The sequence below is a fragment of the Delphinus delphis genome, chromosome 1 (genome assembly GCF_949987515.2).
Source record: "Delphinus delphis chromosome 1, mDelDel1.2, whole genome shotgun sequence".
In the NCBI taxonomy this organism is placed as follows: Eukaryota; Metazoa; Chordata; class Mammalia; order Artiodactyla; family Delphinidae; genus Delphinus; species Delphinus delphis.
The window spans coordinates 150,445,559-150,469,206 of record NC_082683.1 but is presented as its reverse complement, the minus strand read 5'-3'; the positions used below and the strand labels follow the sequence as shown (position 1 = coordinate 150,469,206).

The 23,648-nt window shown below is 52.0% G+C and overlaps 1 protein-coding gene across 1 annotated transcript; it reads right to left on the bottom strand.

Annotated features, from left to right (window-relative positions):
* Nucleotides 1-1,412: 1,412 nt before the first annotated feature.
* On the bottom strand, nucleotides 1,413-23,358 carry SLC26A9 (solute carrier family 26 member 9). Its single transcript, XM_060010198.1, has 20 exons — nucleotides 23,187-23,358; nucleotides 20,355-20,494; nucleotides 20,138-20,248; nucleotides 19,324-19,499; nucleotides 17,593-17,757; nucleotides 16,962-17,114; nucleotides 16,547-16,629; nucleotides 15,643-15,790; nucleotides 15,251-15,364; nucleotides 14,977-15,054; nucleotides 14,320-14,415; nucleotides 12,019-12,125; nucleotides 10,873-10,942; nucleotides 10,658-10,750; nucleotides 10,406-10,519; nucleotides 9,494-9,763; nucleotides 8,349-8,403; nucleotides 7,017-7,162; nucleotides 5,519-5,590; nucleotides 1,413-4,265 (listed from the first exon to the last, which is right to left on the bottom strand). Exons 1-20 carry the CDS (start codon nucleotides 23,309-23,311, stop codon nucleotides 4,218-4,220), a joined length of 2,364 nt encoding a protein of 787 aa, XP_059866181.1. The 5' UTR covers nucleotides 23,312-23,358; the 3' UTR covers nucleotides 1,413-4,217.
* Nucleotides 23,359-23,648: the final 290 nt, after the last annotated feature.

The following is a 23,648-nucleotide window of genomic DNA, read 5'->3' as shown; positions in this document are numbered from 1 at the left end:
TATCTAGTATTGGTATAGAATCAATTCTTGTTTTTATTGGTTTAAAATTCATCATTGTGTTTGTTTTGGTGCCCAAATTACCCTACATTCAGTTAGTAGAAGGTGCTTGAATCTGGTCCTTGTGATATGCCTCCATCTTTTTTTTTATTTAACAGTTCCTTGCCTTCTGGCATAAAAAGTTGTTTCAGACTCATTTTGTGCCTACCCTACCCTGGCCCTGGAACCAGCCATTGCTCTGAGGGGCCCTGGTTCTTCTTAACAAGGAATTGTATTAGAAACTATGTTTAGGAAGGCAGAGTCTTAAAATACTCCATTCCATTGTAGAATGGGGAGATGATCATCTTATAGAATTTTAAAAATTGAGATATAATTGACATATAACATTATATTAGTTTCAGGTGTACAACATAATGATTTGATATTTGTATATATTGTAAAATAATCGCCACAACGTCTAGTTAACATAGAAGTTTTGACACTACTCCCCCAAAGACTGCTAAAGCCATGTTGTAGTTTTACAACTAAAGGTAAAAATGTGTTTTAAAGATAAGTTAAAGAAATGCATCTGATTTAGATGCCACTTTTACGCCACTTGAAACTCTCCTACGAAGCCTCTTTTGGGGTAACAGTTCTGAGCAGTCTTATCTGCTGGTCTCACGCACACCTCTTCCCTCCTGTCCTGGGGGGGCTTCCCTGATGCCACAGCATTGGACCCCTTTGGAACTGCTCTGTGCTCACGTCCATGCAACCCATAATTTTTGGAGAGTTAATATCCAAGGGATCACCCTTGACCAACAGAAGATGGGAATGATGGTTAAATGTTTCTCCAGGACAGTTTAGAGATGCATTTTGCAGAGCTCCTAGGAGGTTGGAGCCTCAGTTGCCCTCCACAGGGGCTATCTCAGTAACTCATTCTTTTGTTGGCCTTCCCTCCTCCCTGTTTCACTCCTCCTGCCTTTCACTCCCGCTTGCTGGGATCACCTCCCAAATACCTGTATGGAAGCTTCTGTCTCATGTTCTACTTTGGCGGGGGGAGGGGTTCAGGCTAAGATAGCATCATCAAAAACATATATAAAATTCAAAGTGGAGGGTTGCTAATTGCCAGTTTACTCAGATCTTGCAGGGCAGTTGAATAGCATGATAAAGCAAGATTAGTTTATTTTACATAAATTATCATTTTGGAACTCAGTGACTTCTCTGCCTCTGCAATATATTCTCTTCCTCCTTCACCCGTTTCTCCCTTTTTTAGCTCTCCTGATCTCTTTGTTTCCATGCATCTATCCCGCTGATCTTTCTTATCTCTAGCCCTCCATCTCTTTCCACTTCATTCTATTTCTGTCTCCCTCAAGCCTTTGCTCTTTTTCTGTGATTCCTCTTTTTATTTTATTTAATTTATTTATTTATTTATTTATTTGCGGTACGCGGGCCTCTCACTGTTGTGGCCTCTCCCGTTGCGGAGCACAGGCTCCGGACGCGCAGCCTCAGCGGCCATGGCTCACGGGCCTAGCCGCTCCGTGGCATGTGGGATCTTCCCGGACTGGGGCACGAACTTGCGTCCCCTGCATCGGCAGGCGGACTCTCAACCACTGCGCCACCAGGGAAGCCCGCTTTGTTGAGTATTGATGGGACTGGCCCTTAACAGACATCTCATGAATGTTGAAGAATTAGCACGTGAAGCATATACAGAAGAGATGGTGGAAGTTTGACTTCCCTGATAGCTACAGAAATCACAGAGTTGGCTCTGGGAATTGGTCCTGAGTATGGGGATCCCTTAGTCCAGGTGTCGTGCCCCAATCTCTGCTCTTCAGCTGGATCATGGACGTTTATTCCTTCTCAGGAGTGGAAAACCGGAACCTGGAGAGCAGCTGGGAGATTCAAGAAGTCTTAGCTTTCTGTTTCTTTTCCCCAGGACAGGGCAAAGCAAGCCACCTCTTCCTGGAGGTGACTGGTTTTGCCTCTCTGTAAAACCACCCGAACACATGCACTTGTTCACATTTCAAAACCACTTTATTAGCAAAATGAACAAAAGGAGAATGGTGTTTAAATTAAATAAATTACACAAATATCTCAAGAGTCCCGGTCTTCTCCAGGAACCACATCATTGCTGGTCAGTATAACTAAGAACATTCAGAAGTTTTGAAATCCTGGATTATTTGACTATCTTGCTCTCCTTTCCTGCCTCAGTCATGTCCAGTGAGTGGTCTGGGTGAATTTATGTTCTTTCCAAAGTATTCTAACAGTGAACTTCTCTTCAAGGCCTCCCTCCACCCCAGGTGTTTCCGATCTTACATCCACTGTGGTCTCTGTGAGTACCTACACCCCTGGACATGGTTCAGGATCCCTCCTTGAGCCCCCAGCTCCAGGCCACTGTGAGTCAGCAATCACCTTTTGGTCTGGGGCTGGCCTGGGGGTTAACAGTCACTTCATCAAGTCCTCAAGGGTTCTAGACACTTGGTTCACAAGGCGCCTCTAACTTGGGATGTCCTGAGGCTCTGTGCTCTTCCCACACCTCTTGGGCCTGAGCTGGACTCTGCAGGAGGTGGAGCAGGGGAGGGTGAGTTTTCATTGGCTATGGTTCTTGTCCTCTTGAAATCTGGCACTTCGGGTGCTGGGCACGGTAAATCCCAGATAACATTGTCTTCTGCCTTCCAAGTTTTGAGTTCCATTGGCAGCCAGATGGCATAATGAATTCACAAAGAAGCAATGCTTGTAGGCCAAGAATCTGTTGGCTCTTCACCAGCACCCCCTCCTTTAACTCTACGAAGACTTGCTAGCTGACCAGCTCACTCAAGGCACAGGCACACAGTGGAGGTCAGGCTGAAGTTAGGAATTCGAACATTTTTCCAGGCTGGGCCAGCCCATCCTGTTGGGCAGGGATCACTCATTGAAGGAACTTGGGAGAATCAGTGGGGAGAGGCCAAAAGGTTTTTGGTGCACTTCCATGGAAAATTTCTCAAACACTTGCACATGGAACCTATTTATTTTCAAGTCAACAGTGGGGTTTCTCTACCTTCTTATATATAGAGAGAACTTAACCCCTCTTCTCATCTCTCCTGGAAGGAGATGGCCTCAGGTCCTGAGTTTGTTAAGGAATCCCTGTGGAGGAAGGCCCAGTCTGGATCAGCCCTTCTCCATGCTTGGTACCCAGCTGGGATATGCCCTTGGTGGGGTGTCCTGCCTTGCCTGGCTGAACGATTCAGGCCCCAAGCTGATAAGGGAGAGTTAAACTCATTGGCTCTTTGCCAAATGAAGAGAACAAGGCAGATTTCCCAAGTGGGGGACGCATTTCTAAGGTCAGGGAGACTGTCGAGGCCCAGGTCCCACCAGTTGGCCCTGGATTGGTACTAGCGCCCCCTGCCCCTCCACATCTCCAGTACAAAGAGGGAAAGCTTTTGTGCAGAATAACTAGTATCTGTTGCTGGGTTGCCAGAGGATTCTGCCAGCTACCCCCCTGTCCCTTCTGGCTTCCTACCTGGTCTCAAGTAGAAGGAAGCAGCCCTTGAGGGCAGGGGGAGTGATAATGTTTCAGGAGGCTGATGTGGCTACCTTGGTGGGCTGCCCCTGGGGAGGTAGCTCTGGTAGCCACTCCCCAGGCTAGAGTCTGATGTGCTAAATAGTAGTGGAGGTCTCAGCAGCCTTAAGATGAGGAAGAAGGGGACATAGTCACCAAGACAGAGATACCTGGGTTGTGGGAGCACATGGTCCCAGGGGTACAGAGCTGCCAGAGACAGACTGGGCAGCTGGAGAGGGCAACCACAGAGTCCTAAGCAAGTTCGTCTCTGTGTCCTGTGACAGCTTGACACCATCGGACACCAAGCCATGCTGGCGCCAGGACACTTTCGAAGCTTGCACTCTACGTCAGCACACGGCTTCCTCTCTGTTCCTGGCTCAGTCTTAAAGTCCAGCAGTCGGGGGTCCTGTCAGCTGCCACAGGCAGGGCGCGGGTGGGAGCGGTGGAGTGAGAAGGAGGCTTGCTTGTTGCTGGCTGGGGCCCTGAGGGTCAGCAGAAGGATGAAGAGGTGTCTCTCCCTGCCATTGAGATTGACTTGCTCTAGGGATGCCGGGAGGGGAATGAGAGAGGGGGAGGGTGGAGAGGTACTGGAGTCCCGGTGGAGGTGTTCTCCTCTACCCGCCACTCTCCATGATCCCAGGCTCATCCTTCATGGGAGTCCCAGGTACCAGGTGCTCTGCAGGCAGCATGGGAACCGGCTGGGCCCTCACAGGGCGGTCAGGGTCTCTGTGTGAAACATGCTGCCGAACATCTCCTGCAGGGCCACAGGGAGGAAGTGGGAGGGGGAGAGACAGCATCAGACCTGTTGGGTTCAGAGTGGTGGCAATCGCCAGGTGACCCTATGAACCCCCGGCCAGAAAGAGGCATTTTGAGGAAGTGTGTGTGAGTGTGTGCACGTGCGTATGTGAACCGGGGAGAGGCAGGGTCAGCCTAAGAGGTGAACTGGTACAGAGGTGACAAGAGAAGATGCTTGAAATCTAACTTTGAATCACCTCTGGTGTGCTGTGTGACTTTCACAGGTCCTGTCCTCCTTTTTCGTTCCACTTTCTTTATTAGGTAAAATGAGGGTTGAGATCAGACAAGCTCTGAAGTCCTTTCTTGCTCTGATAAGCTATTTTGGTCCTACCCAGGCTTTTGGAATGTGCTGGAGATTCCACAGGGACCCAGAAATCCATCCGCCAAATCTTTGTGGCCCCGGCTCTCTTTCCTAATGCCTCCCGCATGCCCTCAGCACCCCCAGAGACATGTTTAGAGGACCATGGAACTCATACCCAAAAGAATGGGAAGAGGCACAAAGTGAGATGTTACTTCTAATAGACCCAGAGCCAAATTCCTCTAAACCTAGTGATCTGGTTTCTTTTAATTCAGGGCATTGGGGTGGGGCTACTTTTCATGTCAGGACCATAGGGCTTTACGTGAAGTAAGACTTCACACCTGCATAGCTCTTAGCTCTTAAAGCCCATCCACGTGCAGTAATATTTGTATCCCTCATATATCCCTAGAATTCATCTGATCCTACCAGAATGTAAGTTTTCCAAGGGCAGGGGTCTTTGTGTTGTTCACTGCTGTGTGCCCACCCTGGGATAGTGTCAGGCAAGTAGTAGGCACTCCATAAATACCAGTTGAATTTACAGAGAACAAGAGCAACCCCCACTGATCTTGTTAGGTAGATGGGACAAGGTATTCCCCATATTCCCCTTATTTCACAATGATAAACACTGGGGCCTGGTGGTGTTATGTGGCTTGCCGAAGGTCAAGTAGCAGGTGTGTTGCAGAGTTAAGTATAGATATTAGTTATCCAGGACTTGGTCCAGTGACTCTCCCTTCCCCCATGATGCATTTCAGTGAGTGAGAAGAATTAAGATCTGCTATTAAAAGAAAGATGAGAAGGATACATTGTTGCCTTCAAGGTGACTGCTCTGGCTTGGAGATGGGAGAGCCCAGCCAACACTTTGGGTTTGAGAAGGTCTCCTTCCTTTTCCTCCTGACCCCCAGCCTTCAGCTTACCTGCTCTAAGTCCCAGCAGCTGGGACTGTCCTCCTCCGAATCATACAAAGAGAGCTCGGGGTCCACTGGAGCCTGGATGGAGGAAACAAGTGCAAAATGAGCTGCAGTAACTGAGTGACGGTCTGGCACAAATGGCAGCCTCTGGGGTGGGTGAGGGGCACCGTGTGCTCTGATGCATAACCTGCCCTCTTGACTTTTCCCTCACCTCCCTCATTTGCCTCTCAAAATACAGCACAGCTGTGGTTTTCCTCCTCACAGCAGACAGGTGTACATCAGGGTGGGCTTCCTTGGTGGGCATTTCAGAGGCAGGGAAGGTTTACCTAGCTTACAAGGATCACTGGCTAGCTGCCTGACCTGCGAATCCATTTCCCTTCTCTGGGAATCTGTTTCCTCATCTGTAAAAGTAGGATAATCCGACTCACTTTGCTGGCTCTCTCCCTCACCATGCTGTTGAAAAGGGGGTGTGTGTGTATCATTTATAGATATGAATATGTTCTGTAATAGTTAAATATACAATACATATAATATACATTTTTAAGAATATATAAACTGTAAATAGTGGACATTGTGCAATAACAGATGATGAGGATTCTTCTGGAATCTCCCTCTCTTTGCTCTGGTGACAGGGTGCATGAGGCTAGAAAGGCCGCTGCTCTCACAGTTTCCCTCTGTGTGGTAGGCAGGCGCCAGGCCCCGTGTTTCCCTGGGCAGGCTTTCAGCGCTTAGAACAGATGGCTTCACCTTCATCAGTCTCTTAAAGCAAACAGCAAATGGTTGCTCTAGGGCCAGAAAAGCCTTTCTTATGACCCACAGAGGGCAGAAGAGGTTTGTTTCATGGACTGGGGCACAGAGTCTTGGGAGGCCAAGGGTAGAAGCTGAGCTGGCAGGGGAGCCTGGGAGGTGGCGTCGGCTGGGGATGCCTGGGCAGGGACCCCAGTGGGATGGGCTTTTTCTGCCTCCCAGCTTTCTGGAGTGTTATTTGTAGACAGTGTTATTTGTAGCTCATTTGCATACCACTTACTGAGCTAGTAAATTAAATGTCAAGAAGCTGAGACAAAACTCTGATCCACACTCTTCATCCATCACCAGCCTGAAATCTCCAAGCTCTGCTAAATTAAAACAGGCAGGCTTACTCCCCTCCCTTTCCCAAAGCCTCTTGTAGAAAGAGCGAAGGAATAGCAGGGATGAGCAATGCCAGAATGCCAGGCATAACCCGCTGTGCTTTGGGTGTTTGTGTGATCTGGAAATTGATATTAATAAGGATTTTGTAATATACAAAGCTCTTTCAAGTGACGTAAAAGATACAAGTATCAGTTAATCTTAAAACCAAAACAAAAGAAAAATCCCGTGGTGGATAATGTTACCTTAGAGTACCCATTCCACAGATAAGAAAACTGAGATTCAGAACCGTTAATTGACAGAATTGGTGTTGGAACCCAAACCGTCCCGCTAATTCAGTGACCCATGGCCTAGGATTCCTCAGGTGCAGGGACCTTACCCCTTGGAAGGTACGTGCTGGGGCCACTTCCCTGGCCTTTGCCTGGGCAAACAGGACTGCGTCGTGTATGCTGGGAAAGACGTGGTTGCGCTCTAGACACCCATCTTCGAAGATGCCACCATGGTTAATGTCATTGTACACCTGGGCTGGAAGGAGGGAAAGATCACCTTCAAAAGGTTAACACCACCGTGGACAGGACCTGGGGTTGGGGGAAAATGGTGAGAGGGCCTGAGGGAGATGGAGAGAGAGGCCTGAGGGCTGTGCTCTTGCTATATCCTAGAGCCTTCTCATTGGCTTTGCAGTATCATTTCTGGACAGCAGAGGGCAACATGAGCTTGAAGATGCTGAACCTTCACCCCAGGGCAGAAGGAAGCAGTTTGATTCAGGGAGTTGGTACTTCGTGGTGATTCGAGTGGGAAAGGCTAAAACGTTTGCCCATTCTGTCCCTTGAGGGTTCGTCCTTCCTGCTGTTTATCCAGACCTTTCCTACAATGTCCAGTGTGTGGAAGAGCCCTTATTCCTACCCAATCCTGGACATGATTTCCTGAGGAGTGTCTAGTGAGGGTCGGCGGGAGCTTCTGATTCTAACTCTGGAGCACACACAGAGCAGGTCACTTGCCAGTGCAGACTCTCTTCCTGAACGGAGCCTGCACAGAGCCTGGGCTGTGCTCAGGCCAGCGCCGAAGCTGGCTAGGCCTGCTGGAAGTTGCTGACCCTCCGCGGGAAACGGGGTGTGCCAGTGTGTGCCCCTTCCCTTTCTCCCGTGTGTCTGTGCGCTCTTGCTGTGCGTCCGTGTCCCTGCACTCTGCACACATGCTGGAGGTGAAAGTCCACTGCGATGTGGACACGGTTTGGGGCTGTGTGTGTGGGCCCTGGAGACTGTGTGCGTATAACACTGTGTTATCTGTGTCTTCCCTGGATGGTTATGGTGTATCTATGCTTTGTGCTTATTCATAGACTTTTGGATTTGGAGAAGATTCCCAAATTTATCTAGTCGGCCTCATTTTATGTAGGTGGCAATCGATCCCTAGACAGATGAAGTGACTTGGCCAAAGATACATGGCAAATTAGTGGTGGGCAAATTAGAATCCTACTTGTCATTTCTTAACTCCATGATCCCCCCACTCTCTAATTGAGACCTCTAGGATGTTCTCTAACCCGGCTGTAGTCTCTTCTAACTTGTGCCCGAAACGCTTATGAGCAGCCAGTAGTTTAGGGGAACATTTGGCTGTTCTCATTCCTACCCCACTCACTATTCAGCATCCCACCCACCTACTCCCACCTCAGCCCCTTGCCAGCCTTCCAGTCGCCTACACGTCCTCCTTCTCTTACCATGAATGTTCACCAAGAAGACCTTCACACCGATCCTCCCGTAGGTGGAGCTCAGCTAGAGGAGTCGGGAGGGTGTTGGGTAGGGAGACAAAAGGAAAGGAATGTTCTGAGTGGGCCTGAAAACCGATTCACAAAACGCACATCAGAGGGGGAGCCAAACAAATAAGTAGCCCCGAGAGCCCTGGCAGCCAAAGATAAAAATAGCAGCAAAGCACAGCACTTCTCCCTGGAGTGCTGGCTGACTGCTCCTCTGGACAGCGGGGTGGACGTGGGGCTTTGCCAATGAGGCAGCCACTTAAAGTCCCCATGACCCCTTCTTATGGGGCCAGATCTTTTCTTTCAGTTGCTTAGAGTCCTGGACTCCACCTCTTTCCTGACGTCGTGGCTTCAGGCAGAAACTGCAGGGGAGGACCGAGGCCCAGAGAGGCTACTGCTTTGCCCGGCTTCATGCCAGGTCCAGGCTAGGGAAGCAGGTTGAGCCCAGGGCTGGGGATGGAGCCTTCTGTGCACCTGGCTGGTGATGCCATCAGCCTATGTGCTCTCTGTACCCCTCGGTTTCTCTGGGCTGCTTCTCTCTGGGCCAGCCTCTGAGGTTTACCGACTCCTTGTCATCGGAAGTGGCCGCTGAAAAGTTATCGGGTGGATACATTTATTCAAGGTATCCTGTGAGCTGTGTGTTTGGTCTAAGGATGTGAGGCACTGATATAATGTCTTCTTTCCTCTGTTGGCCAGAACCGGCTGACGCTAGAGTGTCTGGGTGAGTGTGGGAAGGAAGGGCAGACCACGAACCAGGGCCAAGCTGAACTCTACTCAGAGGATCCTGGGGTGGGTTCCTGGCAGCCTGAGAGGGAACTTGGGGTGGACTGTGTTACAGAGGGGTGCTAGGACAGGGTGGACCAGCGGCCTGGCTTTGGTATCCCTCCCCAGGCAGGCATTGCCTCGTGCTGTCTGGGCCTGCTCTGCAGAGAGCATTCTGTCCTGGTAGCATCTGGGGAAAAGGGATCTTAGGAGCTGTTAGGTTCCTTGGTGAGCTGTCTCGCTCAGTTGGTTCAAATGAGGGCTCCAAGGAGAGGGAGTGTAGTGGGGCAGGGGTGACGGTTAGGGTTGGGGGGTGGGCTGGCACTCCCTCCACCCGAGGGCCTCACCTTGGCCAGGGCTTTGATGCCCATCAAATCCACAAAGCTGACCCCACTCATGTCGAAGATGAGGGTGTGGAAGGTGACAAAGGGTGGGACGCCGGCCAGGATGTCACTGGGCTCAGCAGAGGCCGGGGGCTCACAACTGGCAGCTGTGGAGCTGTCAGGGCTGAAGGTGATGTAGGACACGCTGGCGCCATTAGCAGGCGTCTGGTTGTTGTTGGGGTCCGTTGGGGAGCCATTCTCGAAGTCCTGCTGAAGCTCCTGCAGGGAGACAGTCTGGAGGGCGGGAGTAGGAGGGCAGAGTCAGGGGCCATCACACTCAGTCAGACTTTGCTGTGGCTGAAGCTGGGGCAAGGGGCGTGCGGGTGGAGGGAACTGAACCTGGTGGTGGTGAATATAAGCCCCCAAAAGCCCATAGGACCGGCATCTCCCATAGCCCCTTCCTTAGGTGGGGCCTGCACGTTTGGTCTCCCACAACCCTTCCAAGAGAGGCACCGAAGCCTGAGCCCACTCTGCTCTGAGAGAAAGGTCCTCTGGAAACAATTGAGCTCCTTTTTCGCATTTGTCCATGTCTGCCTTCTCTGCAGAACTCCCACACCTACATCCACCTTGCTAGATCTAGGTTGGCTGGGTACCCCAGGAAATTCACTGCTGCTCCCCATATGGGATTGCTCATAAGTCCACGGGCATATCCTATCTTAGCCAGAAAATGAGGATGGGCTGTGGGAGTTCAGTGGTTACCCTAAGAGCTGACAGCTCCTCATCGAAGGAGAAGATATCCACCAGGCAATACCCACTGGGCAGCGGCCACAGAGACTTGATATCTTTGACTTCAAAGATACTGGGAGGTGGGGTACCAGGTAACAAGATCAGAGACGGCAGGGGAGAGGGCATGGGCTGTTTCTAGCCTCAGTTCACCTTGTTTTTCATAAATAGGGATTTCCTCTGTTGTATGGGCAGCCTTCTCCCCTTCTCCTGCCTCTTGAGGTATTTTTGCTTGGCCAGCAATACTTTCTGGGGGTCCACACCTGTCTGTAGGGAGAGAGCAGAGAGCAGTCTTAACCTCCACCCTCTTTGGAAGTGGCCTGCTGTCAGCTCCCAGCTCCTTTTCTTGCATCTTCCAGGCACGCTCTGTCCAGCCCCTCTGGTCACCAGAGGACTGAGCCTTACCTTGGCAGTGACCTTTTGCCTGAAGATTTCCGAGTTGGCAAAGTAGAGAGGGGAGCAGTAAGTGATGATCTTTATCCCTTGGATTTCCTGGGCCTGTGGCAGGAAGACTCGGTTCAGTTAGCAGCAATATCTTTATTGGCTTTTTTTTTTTAAAACCCTTTTATTTGGGGTGGGGGTAGGGCAAAAGAGGGAGGTCACAATCTTGGATTACCCACCCTATTATAGGTCTTGGGATTCACATAAATGTCAGTGTCCACGACTTGGGCCAAAGTATAGCCATTTCGACTGGATGAAGAAAGAAAAGAAAAACATAAGAGAATGCTATTAGCGGATGGGCCTGGAGGGACACTGGGGCTGGGGGCTGGGCAGAGGCAGGCCAGGAGAGGGTCCCTTCCTCACCCTGGGGTTTTTGTGTTTGTCTTTCTGCACTGGAGACATATGCCTGATGGCCTGTGTCTGGGCTATAATTAGAGGGTTGACAGGTAGCTCCTTGACGTAGCTCCCAGTCTGGGGCTCAGGGGGGAGAAAGGGTGGGGAGTAAACAAGGTGACATTCTTACGGGGCCCTAAAGTCACCACTTCCTGGTTCTGAGTTCTCAGGAAGAGAAGACAGGGTTTCCCGGATATTCAGCATCCTTCCTGCCCTGACCTGGACCCCCTGGTCTGTTTCACTTAATTTTTAAAAAAAAATCAATTAATTAATTAATTAATTTATGGCTGCGTGGGGTCTTTGTTGCTGTGGGCAGGCTTTCTTTTTATTTGCGGCCAGCGGGGGCTACTCTTCGTTGCGGTGCGTGGGCCTCTCATTAAGGTGGCTTCTCTTGTTGCGGAGCATGGGCTCTAGGTGCGCGGGCTTCAGTAGTTGCGGCTCGAGAGCTCTAGAGCGCAGCTGTGGGATCTTCCTGGACCAGGGCTCAAACCCGTGTCCTCTGCATTGGCAGGCAGATTCTTAACCACTGCGCCACCAGAGAAGCCCACTTAATGTTTTTATAGCAAGGACGTAGCTGTCCTCTGACTTGCTGTTCCCTTGAGGTGGGGTTCCATTTGGTCTGGGGTCTAGTAGCACCCTTGAAAGGACACTGAGTCTCATCCACTTGCTTGACTCCCACTTTCTCTGGTCCCCCAGCCCTCCAAGACTGTGATGGCTTCCCCTGGGTTTTCAGGATGTGGGAAGTCATGTAGCCCAGCCTGTGCCGAAAGTCCTGGCTGGGCCAGGCTCTCCTTGGGCCTGGCAGCCCCTCCAGTGCCAGGTCCAGAAGGTGACAGTATGCAGTGGGCTGGGCCAGGCCTCACGTGGGAGCCCTTGGCAGACTGGCCCAGGGGCCCCACTGCTGTGCCTTGGGGTGAGGGGCTGTTACTTACAATTGGGTCTGGAAGATCACAACCAGGGTGGAGAAGCCGACACCCACTGCCACACCATACGGCAGGCTCAGGAAGAAGGCAGAGAGGAAGCTCACCACCCAGACGCACTGTGAAGAGAGAGACGTCAAAGCAGGCCTGGTGAGAAAACTGCCCCTTTGGGGAAGTCTTCCTGGACCAGCCTAGGTCATTCTCTGCTAGCACAACTTCAGACCCACCCTTCCCTTTTCATGCCATTTTTGCACTGTTTTATGTAACTGAGCTTCGGTTACACTTGCCCATTTCCCTTAGATTGAGTGTGGCTCCCTGATCTTGTCTGGTTGTCAATAGACAACCCCAGCATACACAGGGAGTCAGGATGGCTCAGTGAGAAGAGTATGAGTCTTGGGTCAGATATGCCTGGGTTCCAAATTTCATTCTCCTACTTACTAGCTGTGTGATCCTTAGTTGCCTAATTCACAAAGGGGGAATAATAATACCAGCTTCATGAAAGAGTTAAGGAAGATAAGGTCCTGGCCTTAGTGATGGGTGCCCAGTGAATGCTCAGTAAACCTGAGTTCCATTCCTCCATCTGATAGTAAGCTGTGTGCCGGACACGTGCTCAGCTACATTTCCTGATCTGATAGCCTGGGGCCTGGTTGTGTGCGTTTGGGGACAGGATTGGATGCAGTTTTTTCTTTTTGCAGTACGCGGGCCTCTCCCTGTTGCGGCCTCTCCCGTTGCAGAGCACAGGCTCCGGACGCTCAGGCTCAGCGGCAATGGCTCATGGGCCCAGCCGCTCTGTGGCATGTGGGATCTTCCCGTACCGGGGCACGAACCCATGTCCCCTGCATCGGCAGGCGGGCTCTCAACCAGTGCGCCACCAGGAAAGTCCTGGATGCAGTTTTGACAGTTGCCTCCTGTGGTGTTTTAGAGTCCCCCATTTTCCTCTGAAGGAAATAAATCTGCCCACACTCTTGTACAGAATTGTGAAGATCAGATGGGAACCCAAAGCACTATGTAAATATCAGGAACTATTGTCACAGTGGGGGGGATTGTTGGGATGTGATAAAAGCAGATCTTTCGGGGTGGGAACTGGGACGCCATTTTTCTCCCTATCCTCATCCCTACTCCCTGGGGGACCCCAGATGGACCACTCATTTCTCTGGCTTTAAGGATTTCCTTCTCATACTGTGCAAGTGTACCTTCTCCCCTAGGAGACAGTCCAGTCCAGAGGTTTGGAGTCTAAGATTTGGGGTTCCAGTCCTGACTCTAGCACTTACTACTTCTGTGGCCTTTGATGTGTTACTAAACCTCTCTGAGGCTTGGTTTCAGCATCTTGAAAGGAGGTTAGTAAATCCTTTCTCACAGCTTATGGTGGGGCTCAAGTGGGGATGAGGCAGTGTCGTCAGTATATGGTAGCCTCATTTCAACTGCCCAGTGGAAGATGCGTTGGGAATGTGACTAATCAAAACAATAATTCATGTTTGCTGATTGTTTTATGGTTACATGGGGCTTTCCCATTATGATCTCATTTAATCCTCAGAGCCAGTGTGTGACGCAGCCATGACCATCACCCGCATTACAGATGAGGAAACAGAACTCCAGAGAAGTCTGGTAATCTGCTTAAGATCCTGGTCTGCTGGCTTTATGTTCTAGGTTTTTTTGTTTTTTAAAATGATTTCATTTAGCTTTCTTTGGAACTATAAATCATAAAAATAATAATAGCTAAATTTTATTGAACACAAGATACAATTCGACAATGTGCTCCTTACTTGTATTATCTCATTTCATAAGCATCCTGAGGTGGGGGGTAGAGAGTATAAGATACCCATTTCACAGATGAGAAAGCCAGGACTTGGAGAGGTTAAGGGACTTGCCATTGGTCATAAAGCCAGTGAAGAGCTGAGTTAGGATTTGAACATAAGATGTCTCACTCCAAAACCTGAGCTGTCTGGGGCTTCCCTGGTGGCACAGTGGTTGGGAGTTCGCCTGCCGATGCAGGGAACACGGGTTCGTGCCCCGGTCCGAGGGGATCCCACATGCCGCGGAGCGGCTGTGCCCGTGAGCCATGGCCGCTGGGCCTGCGTGTCCAGAGCCTGTGCTCCGCAACGGGAGAGGCCACAACAGTGAGAGGCCCGCATACCACAAAAAAAACAAACAAAACAAACAAACAAACAAAAAAACCCTGAGCTGTCAGCACTCGGTTATGCTAATCAGCGAGCAGCCGACCAGAGGGATCACTGACAGAAGAAATGACAGGGCTGTGGGGTTGGAGGAGGCGGCAAGGGCACAACGGGTACCCAGAGGTCGCCCAATACCTACACAGTCCAGCTTGCTCTTCCTCCACAGGTAGTAGGGGTCGGCGAGTTGCTTGAGGGAGTTCTTGAGGTTGACAGCAATCAGGGCTCCTAGCACAGCCTGGGGAAGCAGAACATTGTTCCTTGTCACCTGGGGTGTCCCCTTTTTCCTGCCTTTCCTGCAAACACCTGACCCTGAAACCTGGCAGGACAGAGTTGCAGCTCTAGAACATCTCTGCTGGCAGAGACCCCAAAGCTCTGCATTCAATCTTAGGCTTGGAGTGCAGGTGCTAGAGTCATAGGGCCCCTGGCCCCATCTTTGCCCGTCCTCTTTTCCCTCATCCCCACACGGCCCGTGCCTAGAGCCCTCCTAGCCAGGCGCCCACACCGACTTGTAAACACTGACTTGGGTGTGGACTCTGAGGTCAGAAGGCTGGAGTTTGTGACCAGCCCTGCACTTGTGAGCCTTGTCACCACAAGCAGATCACCTAGACCCTCTCAGCCTCAGTTTCCCTCACCTGTACAATGGGGAGAGTAAAACCTGCATTACTACTTCACAGGTTGTGACTAGGACAACGTGTGACAATGATGGCACTTGGTAATCTGTAAAGCACCACACAGCCCTCAGGGCCTGCTCTTACTGGAGTCTCTCACTGCCTCTGCTCTCGTGCTGTGCTCTTACCTTGGGGAGAGGGTAGAGATAGGACCCCAGGGCCAGCATCGTGATCATCACCACCAGGGAGACGCACAGGCTTGACATCTATTCAGAGAAAGAGTTTGGAAACAGGGCATAGGTGTGAAATTCTCGCTCTTGTTTTGTTTCCAATAGATGCCTTTGGTGGACTGGAGGCTAAGGAGGGGAGAGGAAGGTTGGAGAAGCAGGTGGCCTGGCTTCTCCGGGGCAATTGTTCTGCTACTCCCCCACCCCTCCCACACTCTCCTGGTGCAGCGCTCACCTGGGATTTTCCTCCAGCTCCATCCACAGCCAGAGTGACAGAGAGAGCACAGCAAATGACATGGATTTTAAAGAAGGAGCCGAAGAAGTTGCTGCAGCCCAGGGCGATCATCTCCTGTGGGCACAGGATTGGAAGCTGGGGCTGGGGTGCAGGGTACAGACCAAACACAGTTGGCCTTGCAAGCTGGATCTTGAACTTCAGAGTGACCCTACTGCTTTAAAGCCACGTTCTCCCAATCAAGTAGAAGGCAGCCTCTTGGTGTTAGAGTCCCCCTCTCCGCACTAGCAGGCAGCCTTCCTCACCTAAGCCCAGAGCCCCAGAACATCTCTTGCCAGGTCTCTGTGGGCCCTGGCCCGTCCTGCTCAGCCCTGCTGGGGGGTGGCCGGACCTACCTGGTTAGAATCCACGTCATAGCCGTGCTTGCTGGCCAGAGTCCGGCCCACAGCCAAGTTGATGACATAGCCCACGATGGCCAGGGAGAAGGCTGTGCCAATCATGTCCTTCCACTGTGAAACCACAGGCAACACGGGAGTGGGGAACCTGCCAAGGAGCCAGAAAGGAGGCAGGGCCCAAGGGTGTGAGGAGAGGGAGGGCACTGCGACCTTCACCAACCCACAGGGACCGGCTGGGCCCCACTCTGTGCCAGGGCCTTTACATGAATTAGCCCTTCCGGTTTGAATCCTCAGTACCACACTGCAGGGCCGCTACCGTCACTCCCCTTGACAAAGCAAAACTCCGAGGCTTAGAGAACATAACCTGCCTGAGGTCACAGAGCTAGTAAGCGGTAGGGCCTTACTTGTTCACATCCAGATTCTGGACTCCTTACGCGCACTCGTCCGCATATCCGCAGCCCCCAGTGCTGTGGGCCTTTTCTCCATGGCCTGCTCCAACTCTGCAGCATAAGCACCTCCCCTCCCCTCCCAGGGCCCAGTGTGGTGCCTGGCACAGAGTAGACGCTCAGTGAATTTTGTTAGTCCTAACGGCTTCCTTTCCACGTGGGTAAAAGAGCCAATGTATCAGAGCAAGGCAAAGAACCAGAGAGGGGCTGACCAGAGCAGCTTTGCTTTAACAGCCTCCATCAACTGAGACTTTCGCGGGGAGTGTTTCATGACTCACCGTCAGGAAACAGCCAGCATTGTGCGGCTCTTCTCCATAGTAAGTAATAGTAATAATTCATAGCTGGTCAGTGTCACAGAGTTTATAATGTACTTTCATAGAGTTCATTTCATCTCTGACTCTGAACCTGGGGGCGGTGCAGTGGGGGTGGGGTCAGGCTTCCCAGCCACCTGGACTCACCCTCGTTGGATCTCTCCCACGATCTGCATGTGATACTTTTTGGGCATCTTGCAGCCCCCAGAGATAGCTGTTGCCACCACTACCTGCAAACCCCAAAGTGGAGAATTGGGATTGGCTCTAAGTTGGGGCCAGGGCAGGGGTCCCTCTCAAGCCTTCCCTTTTCTTTGGGGACCCCAGATCCCACTCCCCTGCCTCCTTGAAGGGGGCAACCTGAGGATCAGGGAGAGTGGGAGCCATACACAGCGGGAAGGAGTAGATTCACCCCTGACTCCTGTCCTACTGGCTCACAGTGGGCGAGTGGGCCGGGGGCCGGGTGGGTAGAGGGGCTCCCCTGGCTCTGACTGGAGCCGGATTCCTTTTCTCACAGCCTCTCTTGCCTGGGCCCCAGCCCTCCACCCCTGGGCAAGGTCCTTACCACGATCATTTCTGTAGGGATGGGGAAGCGGATCTTGTGCATGAAGCGGGCGTTGAGCTCCTTCACCAGCACCAGGAACACGCTGCTGATGAGGGCGAAGAGGAGCGAGGCGATGTTGGTGTGGGGGAGGTTTTTGCAAATGTCAATGAAGGTCTGTGGGAGACAGCATCATGCTCATGGGCTCCCACCCAGCACCTGAGCCAATGAAGGGATGTCATCAGCTCTCACCAAAAGCAGAATCCAGATCCTTCTCAGGATTCCACTTTCCACCACCCTCTCCCACAGGGCATGTCTGGAGCTCATACTGGGATGGGAATGCAGATTCCCTTCCTCTTTCTCTAGAAAGAGTTCAAGCTAAAGGAGGAGGGATGGAGATTAGACATAAGGAAGGACTTCCCAGGCAGGGAGGGGTTGAGGCACTGGAACGGGGAGCTGATGGAGAGTGTACCTCTGCTTTTCTGCAGGGTTTAACCACAGAGAACCTCAGCAAGCCCTCAAGGTCACGTGTTTGACACTCCCTCCCAAAGCGGGAACTTCTTGGAATCCTCTCTGAACTTCTTAAGACAGTGAACTCGGCTCATGTGTCTGCTCAAGCCCCTCTCTATTCACAGGGGTGCGTTCCTAGACTCACAAAGACGATGGACCCTGGGCCTGTGTAGGAGGGGATGGTCAGTCCGAAGATGTACTTGAGCACGGAGATCAGGATCTGCAGGCCAGCGGCTGTCATGAAGCCCCGGATGAAGGACTCAGAGAGGTAGATGGCCACAAAACCGAACTGCACAAAGCCCAGGCCCATCTGAGAGGAGAGGGGTGGTGGGGAGAGACCAAGATGGGTCAGCAACTCCCATACCTGCCTGGCTCAAACCCAGGGCTGGAGTTCCGTGCAGTCCTGGGATAGCAGCAGCTCTAGGGAAATGAGTCCATCATGACCTTGTCTCGCCCTCTCCTGCCAGCAGACCTTTAGCCTCTGACACTTCACCTCGTTGGCCCCAGTTTCCTCGTCTGTAAAATGAACCTGGTACTCACCAGTGTTTCCTCTCTCAGTAATTGACACCCCTGCCCACCCAGCTGGCCAACCACAAACTTGGGAGCCATCATCCCTCACCCCCCATCTCCAATCTATCACCAAGCCCTGTTCATTTTGTTCCTGCCAAAATGTTCCGCAAGTCTACCCCCTCATCTCCTTGGCTGCCACCCTGGTCTAGGCCCTTGTCACTCTTGCCTGGACCTCTGCATAATCTCCCAACAGATCCCCTGCCTTGACTCTCATCTACCTCCCGTCCGTCATCTTCTCCATAGTCTGAGTGGTCCAAACCGACCGCCAATCAGACCCAAAGCCACTGCTTAGGGGACGGACTTCAGACTTCATTGTCTGGCCCCTGCCTACCTTTCTAGCTTCTTCTCTGGTCCATTCCCCAAAGGCCCCCTCCCTCTGGCCATACCAAACTCCTTGTCTTGCCATTCCCTGATCAGTTCACACTCTCTTAGGCCTCAATGCCTTGGGGGTGTTATTCCCCCTGCCTGGACTGTCCCTTACATGCCTCGTTCATTTGGTTACTGGTCAACTTCTACTCATCCTTTTAGACTGAGCTCAGATGTCACCTCCTCTCTTTGAGGAGAGGCCTTCCCTGACTTTCTCTTTGGCATTCCTGAAGCTATTGGTACATAGCCCCGTTATGTTGCTGACCTCACTGCCTATACAACTATCTGTTGATATGGCTACTTCCTCTGCTGGGCTGTGAGCTCCTTGAGAACTGGGCCTCTTTCTTACGTATCTTTGATCCCCAGAGCCTAGCCCAGTTCCTGGCACAGTGAAACAACCAAAAAACATTAACTGAATGAAGCAATGAATGAAACCTCCAAGGTTGCTTCCTGCTCTTACATTCTGTGCTGCTGCGTTTGCCTTCATAAAACCTAGCAGAGTCCTTTGCATGTGGTGGAAATGTAATTTATGTCTTGCAGGTGATGCTGTGGCTTGGAGCAGAAGAAGCTCCAAGGAGGGGGATAAGTGATGTTAGAGAAACTGGAAGACTGTGCTGGCAGAGAGCTGGGCACTGGAAAGGGTAGTGGAGAGAGGCCAGAAGTCCTTTAGACAGTCATTAGCTCAGGACAGTTTTATTAGGTGTAGATGCTGGTCTTATGCAGGGAAGGAGACAGGGAAGACAGGGAAGAGACAGGGAGACAGGGAAGGAGAGATGCTCTGAATTTTCAAGGTCCTTTGTAGCCTCGAAGTGGGGAAGAGGGAGGACGTAGAGCCCTAAGTCAGCTTTAATGTCAAAACTGGGACTCTGAGGCAGGGGCAGGGTGGGCTGGTGCCTTCCTGAGGTGGGGCCCCGGCAGAGATGGAGGCCGCCCCCCTCACCTGGATGACGGCAGTCAGGCAGGCTAGCGTTGCCGACACGTGCAGCCTCTCGGCCTCCATGGCCACTGTGTCCACATGGCTCTCATTGGTGGCATTGTTGAAGACCCGGAATTTCGACTCTGGGGCCAGCTGCAGACAGATGTTACCCACCAGGATGCTGATAACGGCAAATGTACCTGTGGTGCCCCACCCAGCCAGCAAAAGTCAGAGGTTTGGACCACACCCGTGGAAACCAGAAAGGGGCCCAGGAACGCTTCCCGACCCCCATGCCTCCAAGGCTCCTCTCCAGCATAACAGTAACCGTTCACATCTAAGCATGATCTACAACTCTTCAATGTGCTTTCACCCCAACTGTTAATGTTATTTTATTGGACACATGAGGAAATGGGCTTGGAAGTATAAGCAGAGCCTGCGCCAGAAACAGGCCTTGTGGTCAGGCCCTTTTTCTCCATCTCACTTAGCACCAGAGAACTCCATGTGTCCCTGAAGTGGTCCGCTGGGACCAGTCTGGGAGTTAGATGGTAATTTCCCACATCTGTTCAGCACTTCATGGCATATCTTATTCCACCAAGTCTTCCCCACCTTCCAGGGAGGGAGACCCAACAGGTCATGCTAACTGAGTTCACGGAAGCTAAGTGGCTTCTCCAAGGTCACAGAAGACCTGGGACTGACACGCACAGTGATGGTCCCTCCAGGACCAAGCAGCACCAGCTAGAGGAGAATGCAGATGGGAAATCACCCCAGCCCCCTTCGCCACCCACCACCCATCCTTGTGGTCCAGGTCAGCTGCCTGCTGAGAGGGGAGAGGCCTTACCTGGCACCATCTGGTGGATACCCCCCAGGAAGAAGTAGGTCAGGAGGGGGAAGAAGGAGGAGTAGAGGCCGTTGACAGCAGGAAGGTTGGCCAGCAGAGCAAATGCCATGCCTGCAGAAGACCGAGACAGTGAACATCCAGGGGCATGGTTGGGTTATGGAGGTCACAGAGAGTGGGGTGGGGAGAGAAATAGGCTTGCCTGAGGGGATCCCCTTACCTTGTGGGACCTGGATGGATCCACCGCTGATGCCACCCAGAAGGTCAGGGACGATGTAATCTTTGATCTTGTACTTGGGGAGCCAAGAGAGCACGGGGAACAGCCCGAACACTGCGGTTTTGATCTTGGCCGAGGAACATCTGGAGGGGAAGAGGGCAGGTTTCCGGTCAGCACTGCACAGCTTGGATGCTCTGAGTCGGGAATAGATTATAATATCCTGTTCTCGGTCATTCACCCATTCGTTCACTCATTCACGCAAAATTCAGTGAGCACCCACACTGTGTGGCAGGACTTCCTCTTGAGAGCCGTCACCATGCCCTAGGCGCTAGCTGGAGGTCTGATTGCTGACTGCTCACCTGGGAAGTCTATGAGACTCGACCTAAAGGCATGGATTTTGCGGTGGCTGAGCCTGCCGAGGTGTCAAGTCCAGCCTCCACCTCAGATGGCCTTGCTCTGGTCTGACTGAACACAGGCCCGGGCACCCTCTTCTGGGCTCCTGCAGCATTGTGTGTACCTTGTGCTGTAATTTCTTGCTTTTCATCTATCTCTCCCACTACACAGTAAACCCAACATGGAGAGAAGTCTGGCTCTCTTGCTCAGCTTTGAATACTTCGTGCATTACACTGGGGTGCCTAGTAAATATCTGTTGAAGAAATGAATGAATGAATAAGTGAAAGAATGGGCCTGAATTGAAACTCAGTCTGAGTGGGGGCTGCTGCCATATTTCTTAGAACTTCCCCCCAAAGGAAGGCTCCACTGTCCCTGCAGGGTGCACCTCTGCTGACCTACTATCCTTTGTGTGTGATGACTCGAGTGCTGGAGTTCTTTCCCCTGTTCATTCATCAGGAGAGGGAAGAATGGGGAAACTGTTGGTTAACGCAGGGTGGGGAGAGTTGATCCCTCCCCTGTTTGCTGAGCACCTTGAGGTCCTTTCATTAGAAACTCAGGAGTGGTAAAAACAAGGGCCTTCAATCTCAAGGGTGACAGCTGGTGGATTGATCACTAGAAGGGGGGCGGGCAGGCATTTGCTTTTCTTCTCCCAGCTGAGGGAACTCAAATACTCAGGACCCATCGGGTGACTCACTGGCCTTCTCTGATTAGGCCTCCTTTCCTGCCCAGCACCAATTCCTGCTCTTTGCTCTTGCTCAACAATAGTTTCCCTGACACTGGGTCCCCTGGATGTCACCCAAAACTGAAATCAACACAGGCAATGCTTTGTACCCTGTAAAGTCTGGGTAGATTTTCTGTCCCAACCAGTGCTTCACGGAACCGCATCACCATCACCATCTGACTCCCCGGTCTCCTCTGTGGTGGGTAGTGCCTCTCCCATCCCTGGGATGCTGGATGGGGAGTTGGACTCGTAGTAGATAGCTTAAAGTATCTCTAAAGGCTTGTCCTAAGAGAGAATCAGGCCTGCAGGAACTCTCTCATGTTTGTTTGTGGCAGGGAAAACCGGACTCGTGAATGGAGAGCTGGCTGGGGAAGAAAAACAACCCACTCGAGGGCTTGTGCATGCCCAGTCTTACTTGCAAGCCTGCCATATATTGAGCAAAGCAATCTGAAGCCTGAGAGAAGAACTGGGAACAGATGCCAAACACCCATACAGAGGTTCCAGAAGCCAGGCGGGAAGTGGACGGAGAGAAGTTGGTTTTCTAGACATTCATTCATTCACTCATTAAACAAATATTTACTGGAGCACCTTCTGTGTGCCAGGCACTGTTCAAGGCTCTCCTGCCAGCCACATGGGAATTGTTAGCTCCCTGCATCGCCTTATGTTATCCATCATCCTAATCTTTTAGGACAACAGCAGGTACCCTCATCCCTCCAGTACAGCAACAACCCAAACTTAAACTCTTTGGGCACAAAGACTTGCAGAGCCCGCCTGCCTGAGGGACACAGCTGTGGCACCCAAGGTCTTGACTGTAACCGGGCAGAGGTGGAGCCTCCCAGGAGAGGTAGGGTTGGGCTGGGGCTTTTCGTGAAGACTCAGCTGGGTGATTCCCCCAGTCTGAACCAGTTCCACCTGCATCTCTACTTCAGCCATTGCCAGTGACCTCAATTCACGTAACTTAATCAGCTATTTCCCCAGGGAAGTGAGGAAGAGCAAACCAGACCCCGGTGAAGCCTGAGGGAGGTCTGCCAGACGTCTGGGAAGGGGGAAGATAAAGCTCGTAGCCTCAGGCTCCTGGAGTGTGGGTATAGATCCCCTTGTGGAGCCCCCTCCTCATAGGCATGGTCTCACTACCCGCCAGCACAGTGCCAGGGATCTGAGAGAGGAAAGAGCCCAGGGGCTGGTGAGATCACATCCTGGTAGGTACCCTTTAGGAGAGCCCAGGAATTTAGGGGCTGTCTTTGGGCATTGTCTGGACCAGGAGAAGGAAGGAGCACCCAGGAGGGAAAGAGGACAAAGTGCACGGGGGTGGGGGAGGCTTCAGATTTTTCTTGATAAGGAAAGGACAGGAGAAGGGACAGGAGCAGCAAAGGCTCTGCAGCTCCCCACCCGCATATGGTAGCGTGCCCTTCTCCAGCTCCCTTAAGATCCCAGGAGAGACTTGAGTGGACTGAGAATATGGCGAGACCTCACGCAGGGGGTTGGGGATGGTTTACAGCCCTTCTGAGCCTGTGGATGGTCCTTGCTTCCACTCCCCATCCTCCTTGGGGGTCTCAGTAGAGCTGAGGCATAGGATCTCACATTCAGGGTTCAGAATCTCACCTCCCCGAGGCTTCCCCACGTCCTGTCTTAGGGACACTGGTACCGGAGTCATGGCCTGGTACAGGAAGATTTTGGTGGGGAGTAGAAGAGAGAGGAGTCTGGGCTCTGGGCCACATTACCTGAAGGCATTGCGAAGTTTTTCTCCCAGTGGGTACGTCCGATCCTTCTTCTCAAACTCATCATCGAAGAGGGTGAGAGAGTAGGCAGCTCTGTCTACCACGTAGCGGGGCCTGGGCTGGCTCATGTCTGGGGCATTTACAAGCTTTGGGAGAAGCAGAGTAGGGAAGAACGAGGGGCATCCCTTCCCAGCGCCGGCCTGGGCCTTCTCTCTCTAATCCTAGCTCAGCAGACTTTTATTCTGTCTTCCCCGCCCCCAGCCAGCAAGGTGCCTCCCTTCCCTCTTTCAAGTCTTTCCACCAGACTCACTTCTTTTGGTGGCCTTGCCTCCCAGGCACGGATGATGCATACACTCACCCTGGCTGTTTTGCTTGGCGCCCAGCACGTGGCTGGCACTCCACACCTGTTACATCACCGTCACCCCCGCTGAACACCAGGCAAAAAGGAGGTGGGAGTGCAAGGGC